This window comes from Phalacrocorax aristotelis, chromosome 2 (assembly GCF_949628215.1).
Source record: "Phalacrocorax aristotelis chromosome 2, bGulAri2.1, whole genome shotgun sequence".
Taxonomy (NCBI): Eukaryota; Metazoa; Chordata; class Aves; order Suliformes; family Phalacrocoracidae; genus Phalacrocorax; species Phalacrocorax aristotelis.
Window position 1 is genome coordinate 20,499,705 of NC_134277.1, and position 25,182 is coordinate 20,524,886.

General features: G+C 40.0%; 1 protein-coding gene and 1 long non-coding RNA gene across 4 annotated transcripts in view; one reads left to right on the plus strand and one right to left on the minus strand.

Moving 5' to 3' along the window:
- PIP4K2A (phosphatidylinositol-5-phosphate 4-kinase type 2 alpha) overlaps window positions 1-4,422 on the plus strand; it is a 119,322-nt gene extending 114,900 nt beyond the window's left edge. Inside the window, exons 9-10 of the mRNA XM_075082663.1 lie at window positions 173-276; window positions 2,099-4,422. Of these exons, the coding sequence (XP_074938764.1) occupies window positions 173-276; window positions 2,099-2,179 (185 nt within the window). The 3' untranslated portion in view covers window positions 2,180-4,422. The remainder of the gene's footprint in view (window positions 1-172; window positions 277-2,098) is intronic.
- An 8,699-nt stretch (window positions 4,423-13,121) lies between these two features.
- Window positions 13,122-25,182, minus strand: part of LOC142052483 (uncharacterized) — a 40,772-nt gene continuing 28,711 nt past the window's right edge. For 2 of the 3 annotated variants that reach the window (XR_012658857.1, XR_012658858.1), the window contains exons 2-4: window positions 23,620-23,674; window positions 20,206-20,271; window positions 13,122-13,473 (exon numbers count right to left, since the gene is read on the minus strand). This is a non-coding gene — a long non-coding RNA (uncharacterized LOC142052483). The remainder of the gene's footprint in view (window positions 13,474-20,205; window positions 20,272-23,619; window positions 23,675-25,182) is intronic. The other variant, XR_012658859.1, reaches the window with a different exon arrangement.

Sequence of the window (25,182 nt, forward strand, 5' to 3'; positions counted from 1 at the left end):
CTCTCATTTAAGGACAGTTGAGCCTGTGGTCTTTACAGGTCTGTGATTCTGACTGACATTAACCTGTCTTAGCTGCTGATTGAGCCTTATAGAGTCTCCTTTGTTAGAAGAAGGACTCATGATTAAGACGTCTCAAAAGTCATTCTTATTGCCATGTGTTTGCCATTTGCAGATGCACCTAGGAAGGAAGTATACTTTATGGCCATTATTGACATTCTTACTCATTATGATGCAAAAAAGAAAGCTGCCCATGCTGCAAAAACAGTAAAGCATGGGGTAAGTATCTGGGTTGGTTTTTTCCCTCTGATTCCATTTATACTTCTGCATTTTTGTTGTTTAGTGCACTGATATAGCACAGTTCAGGAAATCTAGGGAAAGGAGAATAGATCTGAATTTTTTCAGGCTTTTTTCTGGTTTAATATGTTATACAAAAGTACAGAGTAACTGCTACACATTACATACTGAGAGTGCAACTCCCCGTTCAGCTGTACGTATAGCTTTCTTACCCATACAGAGCTCTAGTGAGATGCCTTTTCTGGACTTTGACATAAATTAGTGAGATGCATCTTACTCTTGCAAAGAAAGCTCCTTCACCAGGTGCTTGTATTATTATATGGCTCTGTGAAAACTGTTGTGAATCTTATTTCAGAGGCAGGGCCCTAGTGATGGTTTCATTGTTTGGTACAGCCTGTGGAAAGTTAATTCTTCAGCATATAATGTGGGTAATTTTACAAGACTTCATTAAAAAAAAATTTGCAAAATTAGGCATAAAATGTGCATATTAAATACTTGGACACCATTAAGTGAAGGCTTCTGTTTGACTGCCATGAATTTCTTTATTTTGACTGAAGTTGCTGCTTAGCAGTAGACACCAAAGAGCCGTGGTGAAGCAGCCCAGTCTTCCCGAATTACGATTTATATGTACCATTATCACTTCTATGGTGATAAGATTCAAATTTCATAAACTTTTTTAGAAGAGCATAATGGTTCATGAGGCTAGAATCCCTCCTCAGTCTAAGTATCTTAAGGATGAGGGCATTGTGGGGGGTTTTAAGCATATGGCTCAGGGCTTTTTAGTTTACAGTAGAAAGTGATGTGGAATGCTCAGCAGTAAGCCCTGCACAGGCCTGCAGAAGGTATTTTTTGTCTCTCTAAAGCAATGGTCTCATTACTCTCTCGGCTCTCAGAGAAGCTGAAAGTTGATGCAGACCATATGCAGCCGTTATGTGGCAATTATTAATGAACTTTGAATGTAGCAGACTTTAAAAACTCACACTTCTGGCTTAAATAAGGGATAGAAGGATAAATAAAAATAGTATTATTAAAGCTGACTGTGATTAGAACTTATTACAGAGCATTGCTTTCATACAACCATTTTGTTTATTTTGCTGTCTCCATCCTGAGCCACCTGACACTGAAGTTTGTTCATTAATTGCATGTGTGCAATTTTCCTCTTTCGTAAAACAGAAAAAATATAAATAGAAATGTGCCCTAAGGCTCTGAAAACCTTGAGTAAAGATATGAATGGAATTGTGACTTCACTGAAATAGCAATTGTACAGCTTATTCAGTGACTCCAGGTTTAAATGCATATGTGTTGAAAAAACATAACTGATTGTTACCACATACTCCAAACCAGGTTATTTAGCATTCAGATCGCAATATATATTACACAAGTATGGACACACCAGATCTGAGTATGAGAATTTAGTCTTCTCTAGATGAAGATGCTGCCGCTCAATAGACCAGAATCTGTTGATGAATCAGTGGGTAGCATGGTTAAGTATGCAGTAGAAATTATACAGGATACTGAAGTACAATTAAAGTAAAAAGAAGTAAGGAAAGTAAAGAGAAAGCATTTCAGAGATGGAAGATGAGTGTCCTGCAGTTATGGTGGTGAGTACTGAGTATCACGGTACTCGTGAGAAGCCTAAAATGGCATCACTAAGATTCTGCTTGAGGGCCGTTACAATTCATGTTTTCTAGTGTCTGGTTCTGAGACTGCACATGAAATACATTGAGTAACACTCTCGGTGACAAGCATCGAATAAAACACTGGTTCTTCCTTCTTTCCTCTCCCCTCCCAATTCTCTGTATAGGCTGGTGCAGAAATTTCAACTGTTAACCCTGAACAGTATTCAAAGCGCTTCTTGGACTTTATTGCCAACATCTTGACGTAACCTATCGTGTTACATAGGACAGACACAAGACCTGGGGACAGCAGCAGTGGCTACAAGTGTAGGGAAAAAAAGGAACTCAGAGAAGCGCTCACCTTGCAGAAAGCAACCCCTTTGTTTACATCTGCTGGCAAAGATGACTGAAGTGGGGTGGAGTACTCGCTTTAACAGCTGCCTGATATTCCCAGCATAGTTCTAGCTATTTCTGACTCTTTTGTGTGTGCAAAAAAAAAAATCAAATAAATTAAATAAATAGAACAGCTTCCTCAGAGTGCACTGTGACAGTTATACTCTGATGCTACCAGCTGAAACAGAATAAATGAGCAAAGAGGTGTGGGGTGGGGGTGGGGAAGAGTAAATGCATGTTAAATCTACAATATTGGTATCAAATTGTAAACTGTGGATCAGTTTATTTTTTGAACTAAAATAATACATGACAGTATTCTTCATGATGATAATAATAATAAAAACCTTACTGCGAATGTTACACTTACACCCTGCACACTGGCACTCCTTAAAAAAGCAGCTGCAACAGTCCTTGGTGCCGGAGGCTTTTCCCATTCGGTTTTGGCAGTTGGGTTTTTTCCTCCCCCCACCCCCCACCCCGCTCTCCCATTTTTGTCTTCTTTTCAGCACATTGCGTCAGGAAGTTCAGCCTCTCAGACGTCTGAGAGCCAGCGTCTCTTATCTTACAAAGAGCTAACGTAATTCATGCTATGTGTACATTTTTGCTACAGTAAACTTATGTTAAGGGAAAATTATGCTTATTTCACTTTGTTACCTGAGGTTTTCATTTGTTTTATATTCTTGCAATATAGGAACTAATAATGTTACAAGTGGAAAAAAGCTTATCTGAAGCAGCGCATAGTTTTGGGCAATAGTAGCTCCATCTTTCACCCATCATGAAAGATGTGCACACTTGTAGAAATTCCTTTCCCTTGTAATTTGCTGGGAATTTGAAGTTTAAATGCTTATGTTGTACTGTTGAAACAGCAGTATTTTATTATAGATTATCCCTCCAAAAATGAACCCTGAATTTTACTGTTTACATTATTAGGAAAGCAGGGATATTTCTGAATTTCAGAGCCGTATACAATATATGACTTTTGAGTTTACATGTAAAGTTATTTTGCAGTACAAATGAAGTAATGTTTGTCATCTTCCAAGGTGTAATGTGCAGTAGTATTCTAAAGTGAATGTCTCACCTCTGTGACAGACTCTTTTACAGTAAAATGAGAAAGTAGATTTCAGAGGGATTTTTCCCAAGGTCGTCTTTTAGCATCAAAATGACCTGTCCTACCATTTACTCGAGTTTGATTGTATAGTACATTGCCTAAAACTGTGCTGGTCATGTTTAACTTGTTTAAAATTTTTAAACAACAGCAACATTGTATTTCTTCTCTTCTTGTATTTTTCCCTGAAACTCTCCATGCTTGAAAGAGACAAATTTACATATGCTTAAAAGTTTATCTACTTATACACTGTGCTAAAGCTGTGCCTTTAAAATTTCTTTATTGAAATTGTTGGATTTTGTAGGCAACGTAAGAGAAGTCAAGCCCTCCCCGTTATCGTTTATAACTCAAATCAGGAGTGCCAGCATGCCTTCTCCATAACTAACGTCAGTGCTGTTAAGCCTGCAACTGTGCATAACCTATGTAGTGGTTTACTTCAGAGGAGCCTATACAATAGCAACCCATTACACTCTCTTCAGCGGCCAAAGGCAATACTACCCCTGTTGCTGTGTACTAATTTTTTTCGCCTTTCCCCAACCTTTCCTACAGGAGTTTCTGTTGCGTTTGACTTAGTGATGTCCGCAGCACTGTAATGTATGTGTATACTTTTGTATTGTATGTATTTAAATAAGTTGGTACTGTGGCTTGATATTTTTTTTTTGTCTTCTCCCTATATACCCCTGTGGTCTACATTCTCATCCAAGTTTCATTTTCTGAAGCATGCTGTGGCTTCTTGAACTATGAGGCCACAGGGAGACCCTGAAGTAAAAATGAGGTACACAGACTTGGAGTACATATTTAATTGCGGCCAACAAGTGTACATTTTCAGACAATTTTAGACATTTACAGCAAAGCGTTCTTTTTGTCTGTGTAGCAGTTTTGTCACTCATTCTTGTTGATAAGCTGTTTATTTGGACAGGGCAAAGAAGACCTATTATTGTATATGTTAGTGCTTAGATTACACTCCAAACATGAGCAAGGCTTTATAAAATAAAGCACTTTGATGACTCACTAGGTAAATCCTTTGTTCTTGTGTTTCAGCTATGGTTTTGATCACTTACAGATAAATTTTGGATGTTAAAATGAACTTGTAGCCTATATCACAAAGGAAAAAATAAGAAGAAACTTAAAACTTTTTCACTAGATTTTACACTGCTTCTTCCATGCTTACTTTAAGTGGCTTAAAACATTTAGCCATTGGGGTCTTGGGCTTAGGCTGTGCTCTGAGAGCAAATACTGAGGTTTGTAATTGGCAATTCTATGGCATAAATCCTAACATTACTACAAAAACAGGAAGATCATCCACAAGAGTTAATTGATAGAAGGATTGGCAGAACTTTGCTAACGTGTGTAAACTCTTACACTAAACCAGTTATTTAAAAAGTACTTGGGAGTAAGCCCAAACAGTTCATGGGGAGGAGGGAGGGCTTTCTGTTATAGAATTTCAAGGCTTTGATTGTCAGGGCTTTCAGTGCACGATACAGCCTGTGCCGCACATCGTCGGCAAATGGCAGAAAAGCATCTTTTTGTATTTATTCTGACTAACTTCTAATTCTCTTAATATATTTGTCACTTATCAGTTCCTTTCAGTTTATTGTACAGATGTAGCAAGACAATATTTTCAGCAATAATTTTACCTCTAAAATACACATGCCAGAATTAGTGATGCAGTAGACATTCCCCACAGGGAAGGTGGCGGAGGAGCTATTCTATTAAAAGTAGATGAAGTGATAGGGAGGGGAGAGATTCAGCTTCTTAATTACTTAATGATGTCTCTAGTATTAATCTAAACCTGCACTTCACACAGCTGCTCCAGCTGCGTAGGGTTTAGTATGAACATGGTGCTCAAGGAATGCTGCTCAGGTTGAGTGGAAACATTAGCCACAGTGGACAGCGAGCTCCCAGGATGGTTCTCTGTGTATGCCACTCAAACCATCTACCATGCCCTCTGAACGGGCTGCCAAGCTCTTGTGCTGCTTCTATAATACAGATGTGCGTGGGTTGTTCATAGGTAATTTCTCAGTGCCAGCTCCTTCACAACATGAAATGAAAGCTTCTAATATACAAAACCCACACAATGTGCCAGATCTAAAACCTGCTCCAGATCTTCTGCTCCAGCAAACAGTTCAACAGCTGAAGTGTTACTTAGGCTTTCCTCTCTTTTTTCCTAAGATTTCTGGACATGTTCAGATTCAACTTTCCAGTAAGTATACAACATTTAAGTTTTAAGCCAGCCCTGTCTTCTGAAGTGGTGGTTTAGTGGAATTACTCCTGCAGTCCCCTACAGCGCTACTCTAGCCAACACTCTTGCGTCACCTACATACAGCTATGTAGCCAAGATTTACAAGGCCGTGCTGCGACCTGTGGGCATCCTGCTCATCCCAGCCTCTCGACGCAGGGGCATCCCCAAGCCGTCTCACTCCTGCCTCTCCTGCATCGATACGGGTGATTGCCATTTCTCTTTGTGGAGTTTTCTACAGGGCATGCTCTGTTTGACAGGCACTGCTGACTTCAGCAAGCAGGTGTGGGACCTTGCCTTTAGTAGAATTATATATAAGACAATGCATAGGAAAAGAATGTCTTTTCTGATAAAATGTTTTCTCTCTCTCTCACCTGAAGAAAACTGGAAGGCAGGGATGATATTCAAGGTAGGAGAGCCAACTGGCTTGTTAATGCAAGGACTGTGGCAAAAGAAATATTTAAATTAAAAGTTCTTGGAAACAATGTTTTTCTATGTCAACTACAAAACCTAAATGTATAATCTGAATTTCCAGCTCCCTCTCCTGTGCTTACCTCTTATTTTCCAGTGCAATGCTAGTTAGCAAGTCCCTGATCGAGTGGGATCATTGCATTCTGATTGTCTCGTACCCCACCTTCATCCAGTGCCTGCTCTACATGTGCTGTCCAATTGGTTTCTTTCAAACTCTCATATATTAAATGGGAAAAAAAAAAAGAAAAAAGAGAGCGGTTAACTTAACAGAGAAATCTGTTTCATCTCTTCCTTTCTGTCCTGATTTCTCTATGGCAGGTATTGTTTCTGGAAATGAGCATACCCTTTGCAATGTAATGCGGTAGGAAAGAGCAGAGGCTGTGTAGACAGAGCAGTGTGCTGTCTTTAATGTAATCTGAACAATGATGCTGGTTTACTGCCACGTGAGACTGACCAGAGATCTACTTTCATGCTACAACAAGGGAATGTGCACGAACAAATGATTGAGGAAGACCTTGAGAGCAGCATCTTTCAAGTGGCAAAGGAGGTTTGTTTGATATTAAAATCACTAACAATAGCCTTATTAAAACTGTTAGAAGACAGGGCTGGAAAGGACTTGAAGAAATAGTTACAGGCTGTCCCAGAGCAGTTCAACTGTAGATAAACATTGGCAAAAATTGGGTTAATCTTTTCCAAGGAGGGTAGTTACATGACTTCCCTGTTCTATCCCTTCCCATGCCTCACTAGCTGTATCATTAGAAAGACTTTTTTTCTAATACCTTACCTGACCCTGCATTACTATAATTCATGCAGTCTACAGTGGACGCTGTGAATAGTTTATTCTCTTCCTCTTTCAGTTTATTTTATTGTGATCCTGCCTCTATGTACTGAACAATGTAAATATTAGCTTCTGCACATATGAAATTGAATGTTCCCTTCCCTTATTTAGCAAAATAATCAAATGGTTTAAGCCAGAATGACCTATTCCGTTTTTTGTAATGCCCAATATAAAAAAAATCTTTTAAAATGGTGCTTCTTAATTGTCAGTCACATTTTATAAATGTATTTACAGATCTCTATTTTGAGAATTTTCTAGCCATCCATATACCGTCTAATAAAAAAAATTATAATTGCTGTTTGAACAGAAGGCAGTTTCAAAATGAGCAGCAGCTACTGCTTAGCTGTGGTTGTTGCTATAACTGCAATAAAATACTCCTTTTCTCTTTTCCCAAACTAAACAATGTTATGATCTTAGCTTTCCTAATGATACTCCCTTTTCACAGCTTTGTCGTGTCTCCATCAGTGTATGACAGAATAATTATTTGGTCATAAGTATTAAGATACAAAAAATACTTCTTTGCAAGCTGGCGTAAATTCATTCTTACCTGGTGCTCTGAATCTTTGCAGGCAGTTTAGTTATTGCCCAATATGCTTTTGAGTTTATAAAGAGCTCCTACTTTGTTCCCACTCAATCTCATTCATTCATAGTAACTCACTTTATTTAACGATGTGTGTCCTATTGGAATAAATGGCATTTGTGAGTACCGTGTGTTTTGAAGAGGTTTGGCACTTGCGTACAAGCCTGGAAGGTGATTTAAGTCGCTGCTTCACCTTGCCTCTGCAAAGGAAGCCTGAGGCCAGAGCACTCTACTTTCTTTTCCATTTTATGTATATTTAAGTGGATGCATAAAAGTACTTTGTTACAAGAATCTCTCAGTCACTCTAATGTCTACAGTGTATTTGGCATACCAAGGCAGGTACGAGGGCTAGCTGCAGTTACTGGGCTGACAACAGTTGTAGTTTGCCGTCCACCACCTGAGGGTAACAGGATCATGTTTGATTCTGGTTAAGTCACGTGTTCCTGAGATGTGCCTGCTTATCCCAGCAGCTCATCCCAGAGTGATGCATAAGAATCCTTTCCACCCGAGTAGGTCTGATTAATTAGTGCCTACCTGAACTGGATGTATAATGCTAAATTGAACTTTACACCCTGGGTCAGGGCCCTATCTTCCTTCGCACTGTGTAATTGCGTAACAAAACCAAAATACTTCTGCCTTGAAGGGCTTTACTCTTCAGTATTTCCACTTAGCTCAGTAGTCAGTCTTAGACAGTTTATTTGTACACTGGCTGCACCAAAGACTCTGTGTTTGGGGTGGGAGGCTGTTAAAATATCAAATTGTACCATGCAATTATAGTCATCACTTTGTAGGGTACAGTAGAAAGAATCTGCTTGTAGTTAAGCATGATGATGAGCATGCTAGCAGTTAATACTGTTCCCCTGCTTCAGTTGTAGCAAAGCTCTATATGGAAGGAAAAATGATAGCGTTTGATCTGATTACATCATAAAGTGCTCTAGAGCAGCAGTTTCCGAGTTGTGTTTCATTCATATGCTGCAAACTGCAGCATCTCTGCACTGGGCTGCTCTTTCACCCCAGGGTGCAGGAGACTGGGATGGCACTGGGTCTGTTGGAAGGGGAAAAACTGAGTATACATTTGTACCCTTGAAACTGGACCCAGCTGTACAATGGTGCTTTTGGAGGCCCCAGCTTGGAGGGAGGAAAATGTGCTTTCTGTACAACCTAGTGTTACTTGAGGAATCGCAGTATTTGACGTTGCATCCTGGATTTAAATAATGTCCTTAAAACATCCTGTATCACTCCTTGTGGCACTTCCCCTGTCAGCCACTAGCCTGACAAAACTGAAACGCAGCTGCCCTGCTTACCCTCCTACTGTTCTGCTCTGAGGCCACCGAAGACTGTTACGGGGCTGAGAAGGCTCTTGGGGCTGGTGGCAAGTGCAGCTCCCAGAGTGTTGGCAAGTGGAAGAAAACAGGTTGTCTCCCCCTGCTATTTAAATGTTTTCTAAACATTTTCTCATGCATTACGTAGCCTGCTGGTGTCCCACACCAGTCTCTTCATCAGACACATTCCCCACAACCACGCTTCAGGAAGATGTGCGTGTGGCTTATTGTCTGTGTTTGTATCCCTCTGTTCCTGCCCCCATCACTGACAGGTACTTTTAACTGTCTTGTTTGCCACCAAATTGCAGGACAAAGTGGATAAAGCCACCCAGTGTAGTCCTCCAGTGACTCAAGTTGGGAGAGGGGAAAAAAAAGACAAGGGGAGATTGAGTGAGGACGGACACGCAGACACTGCGTACTCCACCCAAAACTTGGCAGCTAGGGACGAACGCGGGGCAGGCAGAAGACTGCTGGAGCACAACACTGTTACATGCCTGCCTGCCTGCACAAGCCCTCCACAAACGATGGCATCTGACAGACTCGTAATAAGCCACTGAGCAGTGTCGCACCACTGTGCTCCAAGTTCTCACCTTCCAAGGAGGACCAATGCTGAGCACCTAGCTTCCTTGGTAGAGGGCCTAATCAAGCAAGACTAATCTGATAAGAGAAGTTATTCGTTTACTTCTAGGGTGAAAAAGAAACACCACAGATTGCAGTAGCAATGGTTTAGGGTAAATGGAGGGCATAAACCAAAAAACCTTTTCTGAAGCGGCAAGGAAGAGACAGTACTGAGGCCTGTAGAGGAATAAAGCTGAGAAAGAGAAAATCTAGAGAAACTACTGAGAACATACTCTACAAGATCCCTGAGCAAGGGGTGTCTGCTGCATGGCATTAACTGCAGCTGCTGTAGGGTCAGGAAGGACAGTCCCATATGGATTTCTCTTAAGGAGCAAAGAAAAATCTCAGACCATAAAGATTATGATGCAGAAGAAAAGGCATAAAATAATATGTTGACAACACCATAAAAGCATTTTATAGTAGTCCCCTTCTCACCTGAGATAATGCGGAAGGTGCCATGATGTAAGATCAGCCTGGAGAGCAGAATGATAGCACCCCATTAAAAACACCAATATCTTTAAAAGCAACGCAATAAACGCTTCAAGGAGATACCCATACAAAACAATTAAACTGCTGGGCTCACATCACATGGTAGTATGTTAATAGAGAAAAGACTCTGAGTAGGAGGTTGGCCATGTGGAACATTTTCATCATCAAAATAACCTCTTTCTGTGACCCAAACCAGTCTGTGGAAACACACTTTATTTGGATGCGGTTTTCTTCTGCCAGACCCAGAAACATTTCCTCATGCATCGTGTAGCCTCCTGATCTCCCACCTTCTTAACCCAGTCTCTTCATCAGACACACTTCCCACAAACACACCTTTTGGCTTCGTTCAGTGTACTAAGTTGTTTGGCCTAAAATAGATAATTGTCTTCACAGGTGCATTTGGGCAAGGGGGAGGGAGGGCTAATCCATAGAGAATCAAGCTTTTCAGATGAGAAGATGGCTGTGAAAAGACTGTCATTCTCTTAAGGTCCACAGTGAAGCAGCATCTTCCTTCTCAGTCATTGGGGGTTAGGTTAGGACCCTCAGTCCAGCCTTTCAGTTATTAACCAGAGCTATAGCTGGCCTTCCTGGGGAAGGTGCATCAGCTGTCTCACCTGTCCTTTAGATGCAACCACTGCTGCAGTGAAAGAGCAGATCACAGCTGATGTCCTAGAGTCACCCAGTCTGACACATGAATTGCAGTTGCAGACATGCTCTCAACATGGCTATTCTGGAAGGTTAGGATACAAATGTTTTAAACACAAAATGTTCTCCCAAAATGGGTTTCTCTACTTAGGAACCTCCAGAGAAGAGCACTGTCACATACATTCCTGTGCTGGTGGGCAGAGCTCATTCTCCAGCCCTTCTCCAAAGGCACAGTGCCCTGCATTACCACTGAGCAACTGTACATTAACAAGATTACTAAGACAGCATTTGTTGGATTCCTGTCAAATGTGGCTTCAAAGGATTGAAAGACGGTACAGAGCTGTTGTTAGTAACCAAATTCCATTACACACTAAAAATAAAAAGGAGCTTTTTCAAAAAGGTGAGAAACAAAGCAGGTTGCACCTTAGTAAAGATGAGTATACATCCCAATTTAGAGCAAGAGTGTGGGAAACATTATGCAGTGAACCATGGACAACCACAGATGCCCAGAACGTGAAGACTAAAGATGATCTTTGAACATAGCCAAGCTTTATGCTATTAAGTGCTTTAAAAATCAAAACTACCAGTTCAAATTAACCCCTGCTTTATAGGCAGCCAATGTAAAGAATGCAGCTGGGACATAATAGATCATGGTAACTCAAGTCAGCGAGTAAATATGTTGCTGCACTCTGCACAAGCTGTGGGCAAACAGAAACCCCTCTGAAAGCTGCTCACAAAGAATTGCACTCGCTGAACCTCATGAGTACCAAGGCAGGCGTAGCTCTTGCAAGGCAGCCACAGCCCACATAAAGACGGGCTGTGCTCTAGAGCAAAACCCTACAAGCAGCATCTGAGACATCTGGGAGGAAGGAGTGGTTGGAAGGAAAGCCAATATAAATGTACTTAACCTGTTGTGATGTTTCCAAACATGTTCTCTCATTACATAGGGCAACTAAAGAAGCAAGTCTGCACAGTTACAGGACTTGCCAGCTCCTAGAAAGCATAATTTCACAGCCAGGCATAACCAGAGGGCTACATTTCACAGCTTATCCTGAAAATGAAAGGTGAAAAAGTTCAGATAGTTCAAAGAAACCAGCCAGGGATCACATACAAACATACTTCTGGATATTTTCTAGATTTTTTTGACCAATGTTCGGTTTTAGGTCTTTCATATGATGAATAGTGCCATGAAGTCACAGCCAGGAAATTAGTTTTAGAAGTTAACAGCAAACTGTTTCTAATCCTAATTATTGCTTTTTTGCTAAACAAAGTGATTTTAAACAGACCTCCCATATAGCTTAATGTTGCATTTAAGCAAGCTGCTTACAATAAGTGCTTTAGCCCCTTCTTGCTTATTCCACAACTTGAAACGTTACCTTTCCAAACTAATTCACAGCCCAGGGTGGACTGCTCTGTTTCTTAATCACTGTAGTAGAAAACGGTCTCACCCACTTCCCTTGCATTGCGCTCCCTACAGTCACAATCAGGTTTGGCTTTAACTGTGCCTTTCCCATAGCAAAGATTTACAGTGGTAAAAAGTAAGTTGTACTGTTTCTACAGTCCACCCTGTCAAGCACAAGCCATTCCTTTGACCCATCATTCACTTTGGAACACATTCAACACATCAAAAGAAACCCAGAGGCATTTGAAATATATTCTAACTTACAAATACCGTAAGTTAGAAATTAAAATTTGACTCAAAGCCCGGGAAAGGCTCCATCTAAATACAATAGTTATTGAACCAGGTTCTTCAAGCATAACCTTTTCATCATCAGTGACTCACACAAATTAGTCCCTGTGAAACTAAAAGGTGTTGCTATTTTAACAATGCCAGCATAAACTTGTATTTCCTGTCTTTCTTACTTTGGATCTGGATATATCATGGTAAAAGTACTTATGTTGTTAGCCTATATTCCAATATTTATTTAGGATGCTTATTGAAGTACATTCTTCTTTGTACCAGCATACGAAGCATGACTGTACCTGTACTAAAAGCTTTCCAGAATAACTGCGCTGTAAAAGGAGAGTCAAACTTCTCACCAAAAGGTTTACTAAGTATAACTATATTAACTGTAATTAGTTAGCAAGACAGATGTTTGGAGAGACCTTCTCTTGAACAGTAAGTTCAGCCCCATTTGTCTAATGCTCCCATAGTACTTAACAGCCAGCTCAAACATCCTTTCAACTGTCAAATAAATTTTCACAGACCAGATGAGAGCAGAACAAACCAAGCTCCAGCACACACACAGAGTATGTGCGCGCTTTCTTACAGTGTAATTAGTACCATACAGCTTCTCTGTGCGACAGGATAACTCTCTATCCTAACCAAGGGAAGGGAAAGCAAGCTCATACTGTCTGTACTAGACCTTCTTCTCAACTCCAGAAGAAAGAGGCTTAAATACATAATTTAAAACAGAGCATGAACATTTCAACTTTGAATTGACTGATGTGATATAGTAAGATGATGCACTTTTCTTGGATTGCTCCAATACCTTCCATGAGGAGTAAGACAGCGCAGAAGCTTGGTTTACAGCCAGACACAAAAGCTTTAATGAAATGAAAACATGGGAAAAACACTTCTTTCACAAATGTATAAAATCAGTTTTGCTCAAAGCCTTTTCAATACTACTCATTTATGATTGAGAAAGAAATACCACAAAACAATTTGATTGGAAAAAAACCATTGGCGAGAAGACCTCAGTCCTGACAATGTACATGGTAGTTTGCATCACTGAAGAACTTTGATAAGTATCTTATCTGTAATGTAGACCTATGTCAATGCATTCGTCCTATAGGTTCCAATACAGCCACACATGGAAGAGCCTGCCCAGGTGTTCTGCTGACTGAGTTCTGCTGTCTTGCTCTGGTAAAGATGGAACGAGTGTCAGCAGACTAATAATTACACTTATATTTATGAAAATAAGCTAGAACAAGAGTCTCAGCAATTCTAAGCATCAAACTTTTTAACTCACCAAGTTGCATTGTGCAAATGAATGAAGTATGTGGGAGGCGAGCAGAAGAGAAATTAAGGGTGACAGCTGTTAACGTACTTGGATGACACACACCAATGGTTGTTAAAGAGCGGAATAGTGTCAATTCCCATTTTGCAGCTACGGCACACCCCTTTATTCACGCAACACATGATACACAATTATCCTGCAGAGGTCACAGAAGTCAGCTATCCCTTTCATCTCATTCACATCAATTAGAAAAATATGCCAAAGTTCACTGAGATCGGGTTTTTTTACTTTTTATGGCAGTTAAGGGACTGATTCTTGACTTCAGAAGCTCACAGCCTGCTATCATGTCCTCATGGCAAGGGTGGGGGCTGCAAACAGAAAGAAATAGGCAGCTTTTCTGGGAACAAAATGAAAAATTGGAGACACCTTTGGTGCACGTGCCAAGGAACCATTATTAAAGATGCCCTGGAAGTCACAGTCATTCTAGAGAGAAACAATAAGGAAAAAGTAAAAGGATGGTAGTGGCCTGACTTGATTTTAAGGCAGCAATTTCACCACCACAACCAGCTTTTTGTAGGGCAGAAGCACCAATTGTGCTGGTCCTGGAATAGCTACCAACTATTGCGCCCAAAACATCCGTCTGCAGCAAGAGTATTAGCTGTCAGTGCATATTTCCTAAGTTGGTGACATTCCTTCTGCCTTCTTACTTTTGTTTGGGCTTTAACCTTGTAAGTAGTGCCAATCTTCTTCAGTGTTGTGTTAGGAGTCCATCCTCATATCCTCTCCTGTCCTCTGCCGGGCAGTCTTCCCTAGCTTCTTCTCTGAGATGCTCTTTATGCAATATATGTACTTCTACATATATAAGAAGATTCTGGAAATGTATAACCCATTGGAGGCCTGCATGGGCTCCAAGCATTTCTTTGGCATAGAAGTTGTAGCTCAAAACCATAAATACATACGTGCAGAAAAGTGGACATCTTTAGATCTATAAAGTTAACAATTTCTTGTCATGCTTCCTTTTACTATCACTAGCCTTGGCTGTAAAACATAGCCCCTGAATGAAAACACATGGCATGAGATCCTCCTGTGCCATTTTAGGTTATCACCTCATCAAGAGAGAAATCCTCTTAAAAATAAAAATAGCCTTCAGGTTCCAGACTAGGCAGCAAAATGATTCCCAAAGAAATAAAAAAAACAAATTCCATTCTCCAGGCAAAGCACATGTACAGTGAGATGGCAGCACATTTTGCTTTCATGAGGAAAACCAGTCTGGACTCATGCCTGTAGCTGCTTCCCAAAAACGCTGCGTCTCTGGGAGCTCCACAGTCTCCACACCATCACTGTCTCACGCACAGCTTATGGGAAGATAATGCAAAGCCATGGTGAAAAAAAAAAAAAACCACACCTATTTTTTTCTGACCTTATAGAGCCCTCTAATCTCTCTACAGGAGTTCAGTACCCCACAATTTTCACTTTAAGGAACGACCGACCTAAGACAAAGCCTGAAGTCTCCCCGATTGCACTGACCTGCTCTGCAATGATCTGCACTGTGCTGCCCTAGTCCAGGTCTCCCCAGACATGTCCCCTTTTCCAGCTACTTGTCATTTGGAAATGCAATGTGTTTCTGAAGTTCTTGTCCAGATCAACTGTGACAGGACAAGGGGCAATGGTGTTAGACTGAAAGAAGGTACATTTGGATTAGATATAAGGAAGAAATTTTCTACGGTGAGGGTGGTGACACACTGGAACGGGTTGCCCAGAGAATGTGTGGCTGCCCCATCACTGGGAGTCTTCAAGGTCAGGTTGGATGGGACTTTGGGCAACCTGATCTAGTGAAAGATGTCCCTGCACATGGCAGGGAGAGGTTGGACTAGATGATCTTCAAAGGTCCCTTCCAACCCTAACGAATCTGTGATTCTAACTGTACATTCACACACCATAAGTCAGACACTGCCTGGAAGCTTCAGGTTCACCATTAATAGACTGCATGGCTGATTCACACATTCACAGTAAGCCCAAAACACCCCCCGAGTGTCAAATTTATTGTACATTTACTGTAAATCCAACACTTCCCAGAAGCTTCAGGCTCATTGCACATGCTATGACCAGTAAAGGCATAGCAATTTCTGTCTGGGAAATCCCCTGCACACAACAAATGGTGTGGTAGCCTTCACTCAGTGGGTAAAATGAAACATGTCATGGCAGCTGCGTTGCTGATGGTGTTGGGCCTGGGAGACACAGGAGACTAACCTGTATTCTGAAATGTAATATGAAGCAGAACCAGGAATACTTTCCTCCACTTACTTCTCTAAATGCTGTGCAGGAAGGTGCATTAACTGAAATCACTTTTCACTGGCAGTTGCAGCTTGACTTCAAGCAGAAATCCTTGAGTTGGAGGCCACTGACCTGAATCATGCTTCTGTCAATATTCCTAGTTGCCTTCCTAGGGGAAAGGATTCTCACCGGCATAAAACTATTGACATCATATAGTTGTTTAATTATAGCTGTTTCTTCCACTTGCATATAAATAATTATATTTCATCATTATAAATATTTATCTAAGGACTTACATTAATATAATCCTTCATCCTGTTAATATAATGTATTTCATTGTAACTAATGGCAATGGTACATCAGCCAACAACTGAGGTTTTGCTCATATTTGTGATTATCTACACAAGAAGTTCACTATACAAGATTAACCTTCTTCAACTAATAAAACTACCTCTCAGCTTTCCTTTCCACTTCGGCAGTTACACAAAATCTATTTTTGAAGGTGCATTCTTAAGACTGTTGTGATAAGTAGAGCATGTTAGTGAAGTAGCTTGTGAATTCAGTTCAAAATAAATGTATATAATTAAAGCAAAAAGTTTATTTGCACAATGGAGACTGAAATTCCTAACATTTGGAAAATGTAAAAACTCTCAATCATTAGGGTACAAAGTCTCAGCAATTGCTAAAAATTATATAGATGTTCAATACTGTGCCACATTTCTAAAGCTTCAGTGCAGTAATCTATGAAACATGCTTTTCCCCACTCTGTACATAAAGCAATTTATTTCAGGTAGCATATGCACGGATCATATCTAAATTATTTTCAAAAGGGTATGTTTCAACATAGCTTATCATGTGCAATAGTAGGTATGTTTCGAAACGGTCTGTCAATAAAATTTCTTAAAGCCTTAGTTTTGTGAAAATAGAGCAAAACTGGTTTAAAAGCTGGTCTATGATCTAGTATTATACTGCTTGTCCTGTAAGGAAATAATTTGCCATCTACATTATCTAAAGAAATGCCTTTTGGACTACCATGGTGTTTCATTTTTTCTCAAAATTTCTATTATTGGGGAAAAATAGAACACAGAGACAAAAATATTTTCATTGACTCCCACAAGTCTTTTATTAGACTCGAGAGGCAAAGAAAACACATAACACCTGGAAGTCTGATGGTAAGAGGAAACTGGAATTATTTTTATCTATTTCCCCTCTACACCTCCACTACATTTCTTCAGCCCCTCATTAAGTCATATGTCAACTTGGGAAGATATTCTTTTTCTCCTAACTCCCTCTGACAATGCATTAATTCTGCAGCATAGCGCTTTTCTCTCATGTTTAACCTTCTTAAAGAAGGTTTTCACCTTTTTTCCCAAAGTAATATGTTCACACACACCCCCTTTGTTTTTTAATTCATCATTAAAATGGTATTCTGTGCTTCAACCAGGTTAATCTCAAGTGTGCACCACAGACATTACCTCATCTGTGTAGCATATGCAGTTCAGTACATGCAATCTCCTTTATGTGACAATCTCTTCAAGATTGCCAATTATCATTTCCCTATCAGAAACATGAAAGCATTTTTCACATTATGAAGAGAACGATGGCACATAAAGGCACCGTCAAAACTTGCATTATCTTTAAAAGACAATGAATGTGGGGTAAAGAAACCCCACGCATTCTCGTTCACATGGAGTCAACGACAGTGTCGTTTGGTTTTATAAAGAAATTAAGGTAATTTTTTTTCTGTATGCGTGCAGTTTCTTTTATCTTCTGTAAAATGTTAAGGACTGCAAGCTCGTCTCTGTGCCCTAGCTGATAGATATTCCATATACCTAAAGGAATAACAATTTTTTAAAATTTTGCAACCTATGCACACAGCAGTTGTTCAAACTTAGCTATTTGGGCCAATACTAGAACAGTCAAACTTGCATTGAAGAAATATTTTTAGTGTTTCATGTTTTGGCACAAATTATTCATGACCCAGGATAGCTGGAAAATTATTTCCATAAGCAGCTTGCTTTTCTTCTTTCTTTTCATCATTTTTCCTGTAAATGCTACAGCTCACCATAACCCATATGTACTTTTTTTTTCACGTGGGCTGCTGGTGGTGCTCAGTTCACTTTTGTTACTATATGTGATTTGTGGCTATCTAAATTGCATGTATTTAGCATTGCAAATTTTTCAGCATTTAAGGCTCAATCCTATTCATGAAGGTAAAACTCTACTGGATTTCCAGAAAGAGCAGAACTAGTCACTAAAAAAAGAGCATTGTCTAGCTTGCCTCAACCTCCAGCTGTTCTACTCTCCTATATGCTGTATCACTTAAAGGAAGCTTCATAAAGGACATAAACAGCTGGGTACATTTTCTTTTCTCTCTAAGAAAGAAAAAAGCCTGTACATTTGCAACATTCATATGTGATTTTGTTATCTAGAAAACAGCCACATACTAACTAAAAACATCCCCAAGCCCATATATATAGTACTTCAAATTCTCTTGATCTAACCAAACAGTTTGCATTTAGAGTCCACATCTCCACTAACACCACAGTTGCATCTGGACCATTATGTTTAATAGCCCTCAGTGGACCTACCCCTCCCTGAACCCTTTAATACCTTTGGCCTCCACAAGTGTTGCATGTATTCACATACTTTTCTCTCACTGCAGTCCTAGGAGCCTGAATTAGCTGTATTGGCAGAAACCTCCAGGAGGCTGAATAGTGTGTTTGGAGGATTGAAACAGTCAATACCCCAGAGCAGAATAAAATGTCCCTCTCACAGAAAAAAAAAAAAAGAAAGAAAGCACTAACCCCCCCCAAAAAAAAGGGGGGGTGGGATTTCTGTCTTTACCATTTACATTAATAAGGCTTTGATCGCTTTAAATATAAATTGGCAAAAAAAATCTCTATGCCTTCCCATCTCACTGGTTCTACCCTTTCCTTCAAACTGTCTGGCAAACTCCAAAGACAACAAAGAACTGACCTTAAGGCTGATTTCCATCAGATGTCTTCTATGTTGCTTTTAAGATTGACTAAATCTCGACAGCATAAAATATACAGCACCGAAGCTCAAGGAAAGGAAGAAATGTCTGCATTAAACGCAGATAATGCCTATATTACTTATTAGGAGACATAAACTATATTCCTGCTAGTAAAAGATAAGTCACTCAGTATTTCCAGGATCATGCACTGACAAAGTCAACGGAAGGGTGCAAAATATAAAAATGTTTATTTAAATAATAACATGTAGCTCAGGAGGGAGACTGACTATGTATGTAAGCCTTAGAGTTCATTAAACCTTCCATTTCACTGAGGACAAAGAGACACTGAGGGAGAGCAAGTACAGGGCTGTGGGGATGTTAAGGAAATAACACCCACAACAAATATCAGGCAATCACAATACCATTGCATTTACTTATTTCTAACACAAAACTGCTCCCAAATTCTGTATTTCTCGGCCTGAGAAAAGCTGGATATCGCAAGAATTTTCTGTCAGGCCTGTTCAGCCCTGCAGGTAACAATCTGCACCAACTCAGCAAACAGAAGCACAACAGAAACACGCAGGTAACTGTAACCAGGAGTTTTCTTAAGACACAAATTCTGCAGAGTATAAAATGTTATCATTGCCACAGGTGGTGAAACAGTTTGTTGTGCAGATGCTTACAAGCCTGTCTGTCTAATCTATAAAAGGAGCAGGTTTGCCAGCTTTACCTGAACTCAGAGCTGAAACACAGCACCCTTAGGTAGAGAAAAGTCCCCAGACTCCCTTTTCTTTGGGTGATGGTCCTTTGCCAAACTTTTCGAAACACAGACAACTGTTTCTGGACACCAACATTACCAGAAGGTTAATAAAAACTGAAAGGGATCTAAAACCTGTTGCTGCGAATGTTGCAATTGGAGTTGGCATCAAAGCAATTCAGCTGTCTGTCCTTCCTCCAAAGCTTCAAATGCACACAGTGCATAGCCCCATGCCCAGAACAGTCAGGTATGCTGGGGAATACCTTGGGGCACCTACTCAAAAGCAGAAAGGCCAGATCTGATTGCAAAGACCCAGAAGTACTAAATCAACCAACAACCAGAGCTCCAGCCTAGACTCAAGTCTCCAGATGCTCTTCCTCTTTTCATTTCCTCTCTGAATTGCTCTCTAACATCTGTGTTTCCTTTTAAATACCATGCTACAATCCAAAAGCATTTGTAAAATATGTTTGTTTATGCCAGGGTGGAGTGCTATTAGATAAAAGTGGTAGAATACAGGGATTATGTGAAAGTATATACAGAAAGCATGGCAGAGCAAACGTCCTGAAGGCAGCATCTCCTGTTCATGGTCCCTCCAGGCAGCATCTCCCAGCTCCCACACATGCTCACCTCTGATGAAAGTTTGCCTCTGTTGTTGCTGTTTTCTATTTTCTCTCCTTCAGCTGTAAGACACATCTGCTGGGGAAACGAGATTTCTAAAAGCTTGCTATTCAGTTACATAGTTTTTTGCAAATCAAGTCTCCCCACCTTTAAATTAATTTTCAGAGTCAATGAATTTTCAATTGCATGTTTACATAGTGCTGAGCCCTTGCAAGACAGAATTAACCAGAAAGACAACAACCACGGGCCATCTCAGCTACGTAACAGTTTTAAAACCCAAGTGGAGACACAAAAAGTCACGGACAAACAGCACAAAAGCCTGCTGTTCCTGCCTATAGCAATATCTGCTCCTACTCCCACCTCATTAATTGCTAGTTTTCCTGATTATAGAAACAGCTTTTTCTGCTGCTGAAATGTATGGTGTCATTCCATTTGCATATGCAAACTGACATACGAACAATGAACCAGTTGCACAGTTCCTTAGAGAGCAACAATGTAGAGGATTTACGACATGTATACGGCAACAGGCAGGGAGGGGAGTGTGAGGAGATGGACATACGAAACAGCTCATTATATTCTTTATACTGTTTTTCTGATCAATAACCTTTCCTGTTGTTTCTTGAAATAAAATATTTAACACGTTAGTGGATTACTGACACAGGCTTTGGGAAAATAATAAAACTAAATATCTGTGTGACTTTGCTTTGCCTCCAGATGCCTGCCTGTTTGTCAGGTTTTAATATATGATCTCTGATTACATGATTACACGCTGTTCTTCCACAAGAACTCTATGTTATTCAGTGCAAAGAAGACAGAGTTTATTTAATGAACAGAAGCCAGGCATTTTATTTTCTTCATGTTATTCAAGGTATAATCCTTTGTTTTTACATGCTATTTAAACTCTGCTATCCAAAATGAATCACTCATTTCTTTTTGGACGTTCATTGCTGTATGAGAATGCTTCACTAATTTTTTATTATTTTGCTCCTAGGTTAGATGGTAGACACCTTTGTTACTCCCATTTTACAGACCATGAACTGGAGACAGATTAGGAGAAAAAATAAATAGTAATTTGAGATGCCAGGAGCCTGCTTTTTCAAAGTATTTGACATTACATTGGACATCATAGACTGAAAGCACAGCTCTCGTTATGTCAACTTCGCCTTTGAGTGTCTAGCATTTCCACAGGTCTTATTTCACAAACGTGAAACAGTGATTGCCTGTAGAAGATTTGGCTTAAATAATCTGACTAGTAAAATGTAGAGCCCTGTAGCAATGGCAAGGGTAGGCTCTGGTTCTCCAGAACATCATTCAGCTGCCCTAATCATTAAACAGAGGTTATACCTACCACCTCTACAACAAATGAAGAAATTTTACTGAAGACAAACCCCCAAAACCCCAGGTATTCTATCACATGGACTGATGCTGAACCACAAGGCTCACCACTGGGGCTGACATCCTTAGATCCACCACTGACATACCCGCCACTTGAGGTAAGAAACCAACTGGCAGCAGGAGCAGGTTGTTACACCTGCATGGACCAGCACTGCAATGGAACACAAGGTACAGCTCACCAGAAAACTTCTCAGCTATTTGGTGATTGCAAAAGTAAGGTGAGATTTAGGAACCCTAGATCCCATCCCTGCTTTGAGCGAGTGTGATCTAATGAGCACAGGCTTCCAGTCTTTCTCCTCAAGCTTGCCTCCTTTCTGCCCCATCTTCCACAATGTGTTTCAGACCCACGCACATCCCTTGGTCCCACCTCAAACACCTTACCCTAAACTCAGCCTTGACAGCCCCACTTCCCCAGACAATACTAGAAAATGCCAAATTGTGCCTCCTTATTTTAAAACACAGAAACATTACTCGAAAGGTATGGGCTATTTGGCCTGACATCAATAGACAGCCAAGGAGAAAGCAGAAGACAGCCACACTGGCACAATATGGTTGGATCTCTGCCGGGCATCTGACTCAGTACCACACAACTTGCTTTACATGAAGATAATAAGGCATACATAGATTAAAAAACACCTTACTGAAGAACATCAAAATATAAGATGTAGTTTAATGAGCAAGTATCGGAAAGGGACTCTTTTCTGGGTTAACCTTCTGGGCCTAGTTCTCAGTCTATCAATTTATCTGTTTATCAATGAGCTGCACAATGCCGTAAGACCTTGATCAGTAGAGCTTGTGCGTGACGCTAAAAGCAAGGGCTGCAGAAAGTCACGAAGGGAACATGTTATTCCTATGAGCTCTGCTCAATGGTCACAGCCCTACAGGACATTTCAGAACAGCCAAATGGTAATCAGAAATGCAGGTGATGCTCGAAGGACAGAAGACTATTTTGAAAATCAGTTTCTCAGAGGGAAGCTGAAGAGTCCATTCAAATAAGCACCAGAACACGAGCTTGTAGCATAAGGTGCAAATGGAAATATTGAGTGAAAGGAATTGATTTTGCTACGGTACCATTCACTCCTGAAAGCACGACTATGTGCACTCCTGATGCCCACCTCTCTAAATCCCTCATCTTCCTTACAGACAGTTGCATAAAAGTAATAAAAATTTGGAAACTGAGTCATAAAAGTGTAAGCAAATGAACAACTGCATAACCTTCGTCCTTTCTGACCTTGGAACTCATTTTTAACCCAGCTCCTTTACGGACACTGGCCAGGCCCCTAAGTTTTGTAGCTTCCCATGAAGACAGCTATTATTTCTTTCAAGTTTTGCATTTAAGATTTCTGCCACAAAGCACAGGACTCATAAAGGAAGGATTTCCCCACGCACACAGATGTAATAATTTGTCTTCTGATTTTAGGAAAAGATACAGATGTCATTTTTAACTTCGTTTCCTCAGGAAATGGAGACACACAGGCACCATGTGTCTATGTGTATGACCCAGTAATCATCCAAATCCTCCGGCCAGTTTTATCCAAATTTAGCAGAGTGCTTTGAGCTACAAAGTTCCAACACATTTTCATAGGGACAGGAGTTGGGTAGAAAAGGGGGACTTCGTAAGCACCCTGCACAAGGGAAAGTGGTAGCAGGAGCCCTCAAGATACTAAGCACTCCACAAGATACCACATGAATATCCTACTCACAGCAAAGCTTCACGCGGAGCTCAGAATCAATCACAAAACACAGTTCTGTAGAAAGTGCTGGAAAGGTTGAAGGCAGATTAACGGAATTATTTGTTTTGGTTTTCCTCAGAAATAGCAGAGCTTGGCCCCAGCTGCAGGAAGGTGCTGACAGACCAGAACAGAAGGGAGGGGGAGAAAGCCGCCCCTCAGGGCTCTGCCCAGCACGGCTGCTCGAGCGCTTGCAGGGGCAGGGCTGGCCAGGTCGGGGCAAGGCATTGCTGGCAAGTGAGAGGGTAGAGGCCTTGGGGAGGGTTCATCTTCCCCTACACACTGAGCTACACTTCACCTGCAGGAATCGCCAGCCCGTGTCTTCTCTGATAACTCCCCATCATCAAACGAACCTGCCAAGTTGAAAAACAGAATATAAGTAACTCTGCCTATGAAAGAGCTTAGCAGATTCTTCTCCATTTTACTCATTTACTACCTAAAAATGCAGTTATCTAAATATAGGTGAAATCTGTACCAAATGAAATGTATCCTTCTGTTGTAAAATATATACAAAGTGTAGATACATGGAACAAAAATCCTTTCTTTTTTTTTAATAGGAGGATATATGATCCAAATCACTGTACTGTTACAAACAGGATTTTTCAAAGATATATATATATAAAATAAATTTCCTTAGTGAACTAGCTTTGTAGTAAAGTATCTGAATAAATCATGACACTTTGACTGATAATCTGCAAACAATACTGGCACCAAATAAAAACAAAACTAAGACGTTAACACCATCCTATTATTTTTGTTGAAACTCTAACAAATGCTACAATAAATTCTATTAAACTATTAATAGTGCTTCCCCACAGCTCTGGAAACACCATTTCTCCAGTCATGCTCTCTTTTCTTCTTTATTCCCAAGGATAAACATTAAGCTTACACAAGGGTAGGCAATTCTTATATTATACTATTATTTAATATTACTAGTGATTTGCTTTTGTTAACATTCCTTTTCATTTAAAAAAAATTTTTTAAATCTGTATTTTCTGTTCTGAACCCTTCAGACAACTATTAGTTAGAGGTGAAAGGTTTACAAAAGCTAACAATATCACAAGTGTGTAGAAAAAGCAAGTGCTCAAGCAGTGTCATGCTCCTTTTTTACCTAGCTGTACTTCACAGAGATGACACACCTGAGAAACAAATGTTTTTAGATTTAATTTATCAGTTTAAGACCTTAACATATACATATTTAATATCACAGCATGAATTTCCATAAACAAAACAAATATTTTTGCTTGGACAATTATAACATTTTAAACTGGTAAAGAGTTCATCTACATGCAAAACCTTTTGGGTTTTAATTGTGGGAAAATTATTGTTAAATCTATGAACTTTAGCATTAGTATAATCTGACAGTATTTCTAAAGCAGGCCTGTGTCACAGCAAGTACATATTCCTTTAAATATTTTAAGTGGAAAAATCCTCCAGGGGAATAAGTAGGACAAACATGTTTACGATTATTCAGCACTGTAGATAGCTGAATGGGTGATGTCAGCTGTACAAGGCATTTCTGCATAGAAAAAAAAAAAAAAACAGATACCATTCGAATGGCCATATCTATGTCCTCACATTGAAAGCAAATGCCTCATCCTGCTGGCCCAGAACAGGTGAGAGGGATCTGCTCCTCACAGCTGCATGTAAGAAACATACTCCAAAAGTAGCATCAAATATATTCCAAAGTATTGTTTATTAGCAGAAAGTATTCTATTAACATTCTTAACATTAACATTAATATATTCTTTTATATTCAGTGCTTTTTAATGTTTTGAAAAGGTGAAGTGAACCTACTCGCTTAAACTCTCAGTGCTGCGAGTTTAGCAAATCCCCCTGCACTGTGTGTCCCTTTTGATGA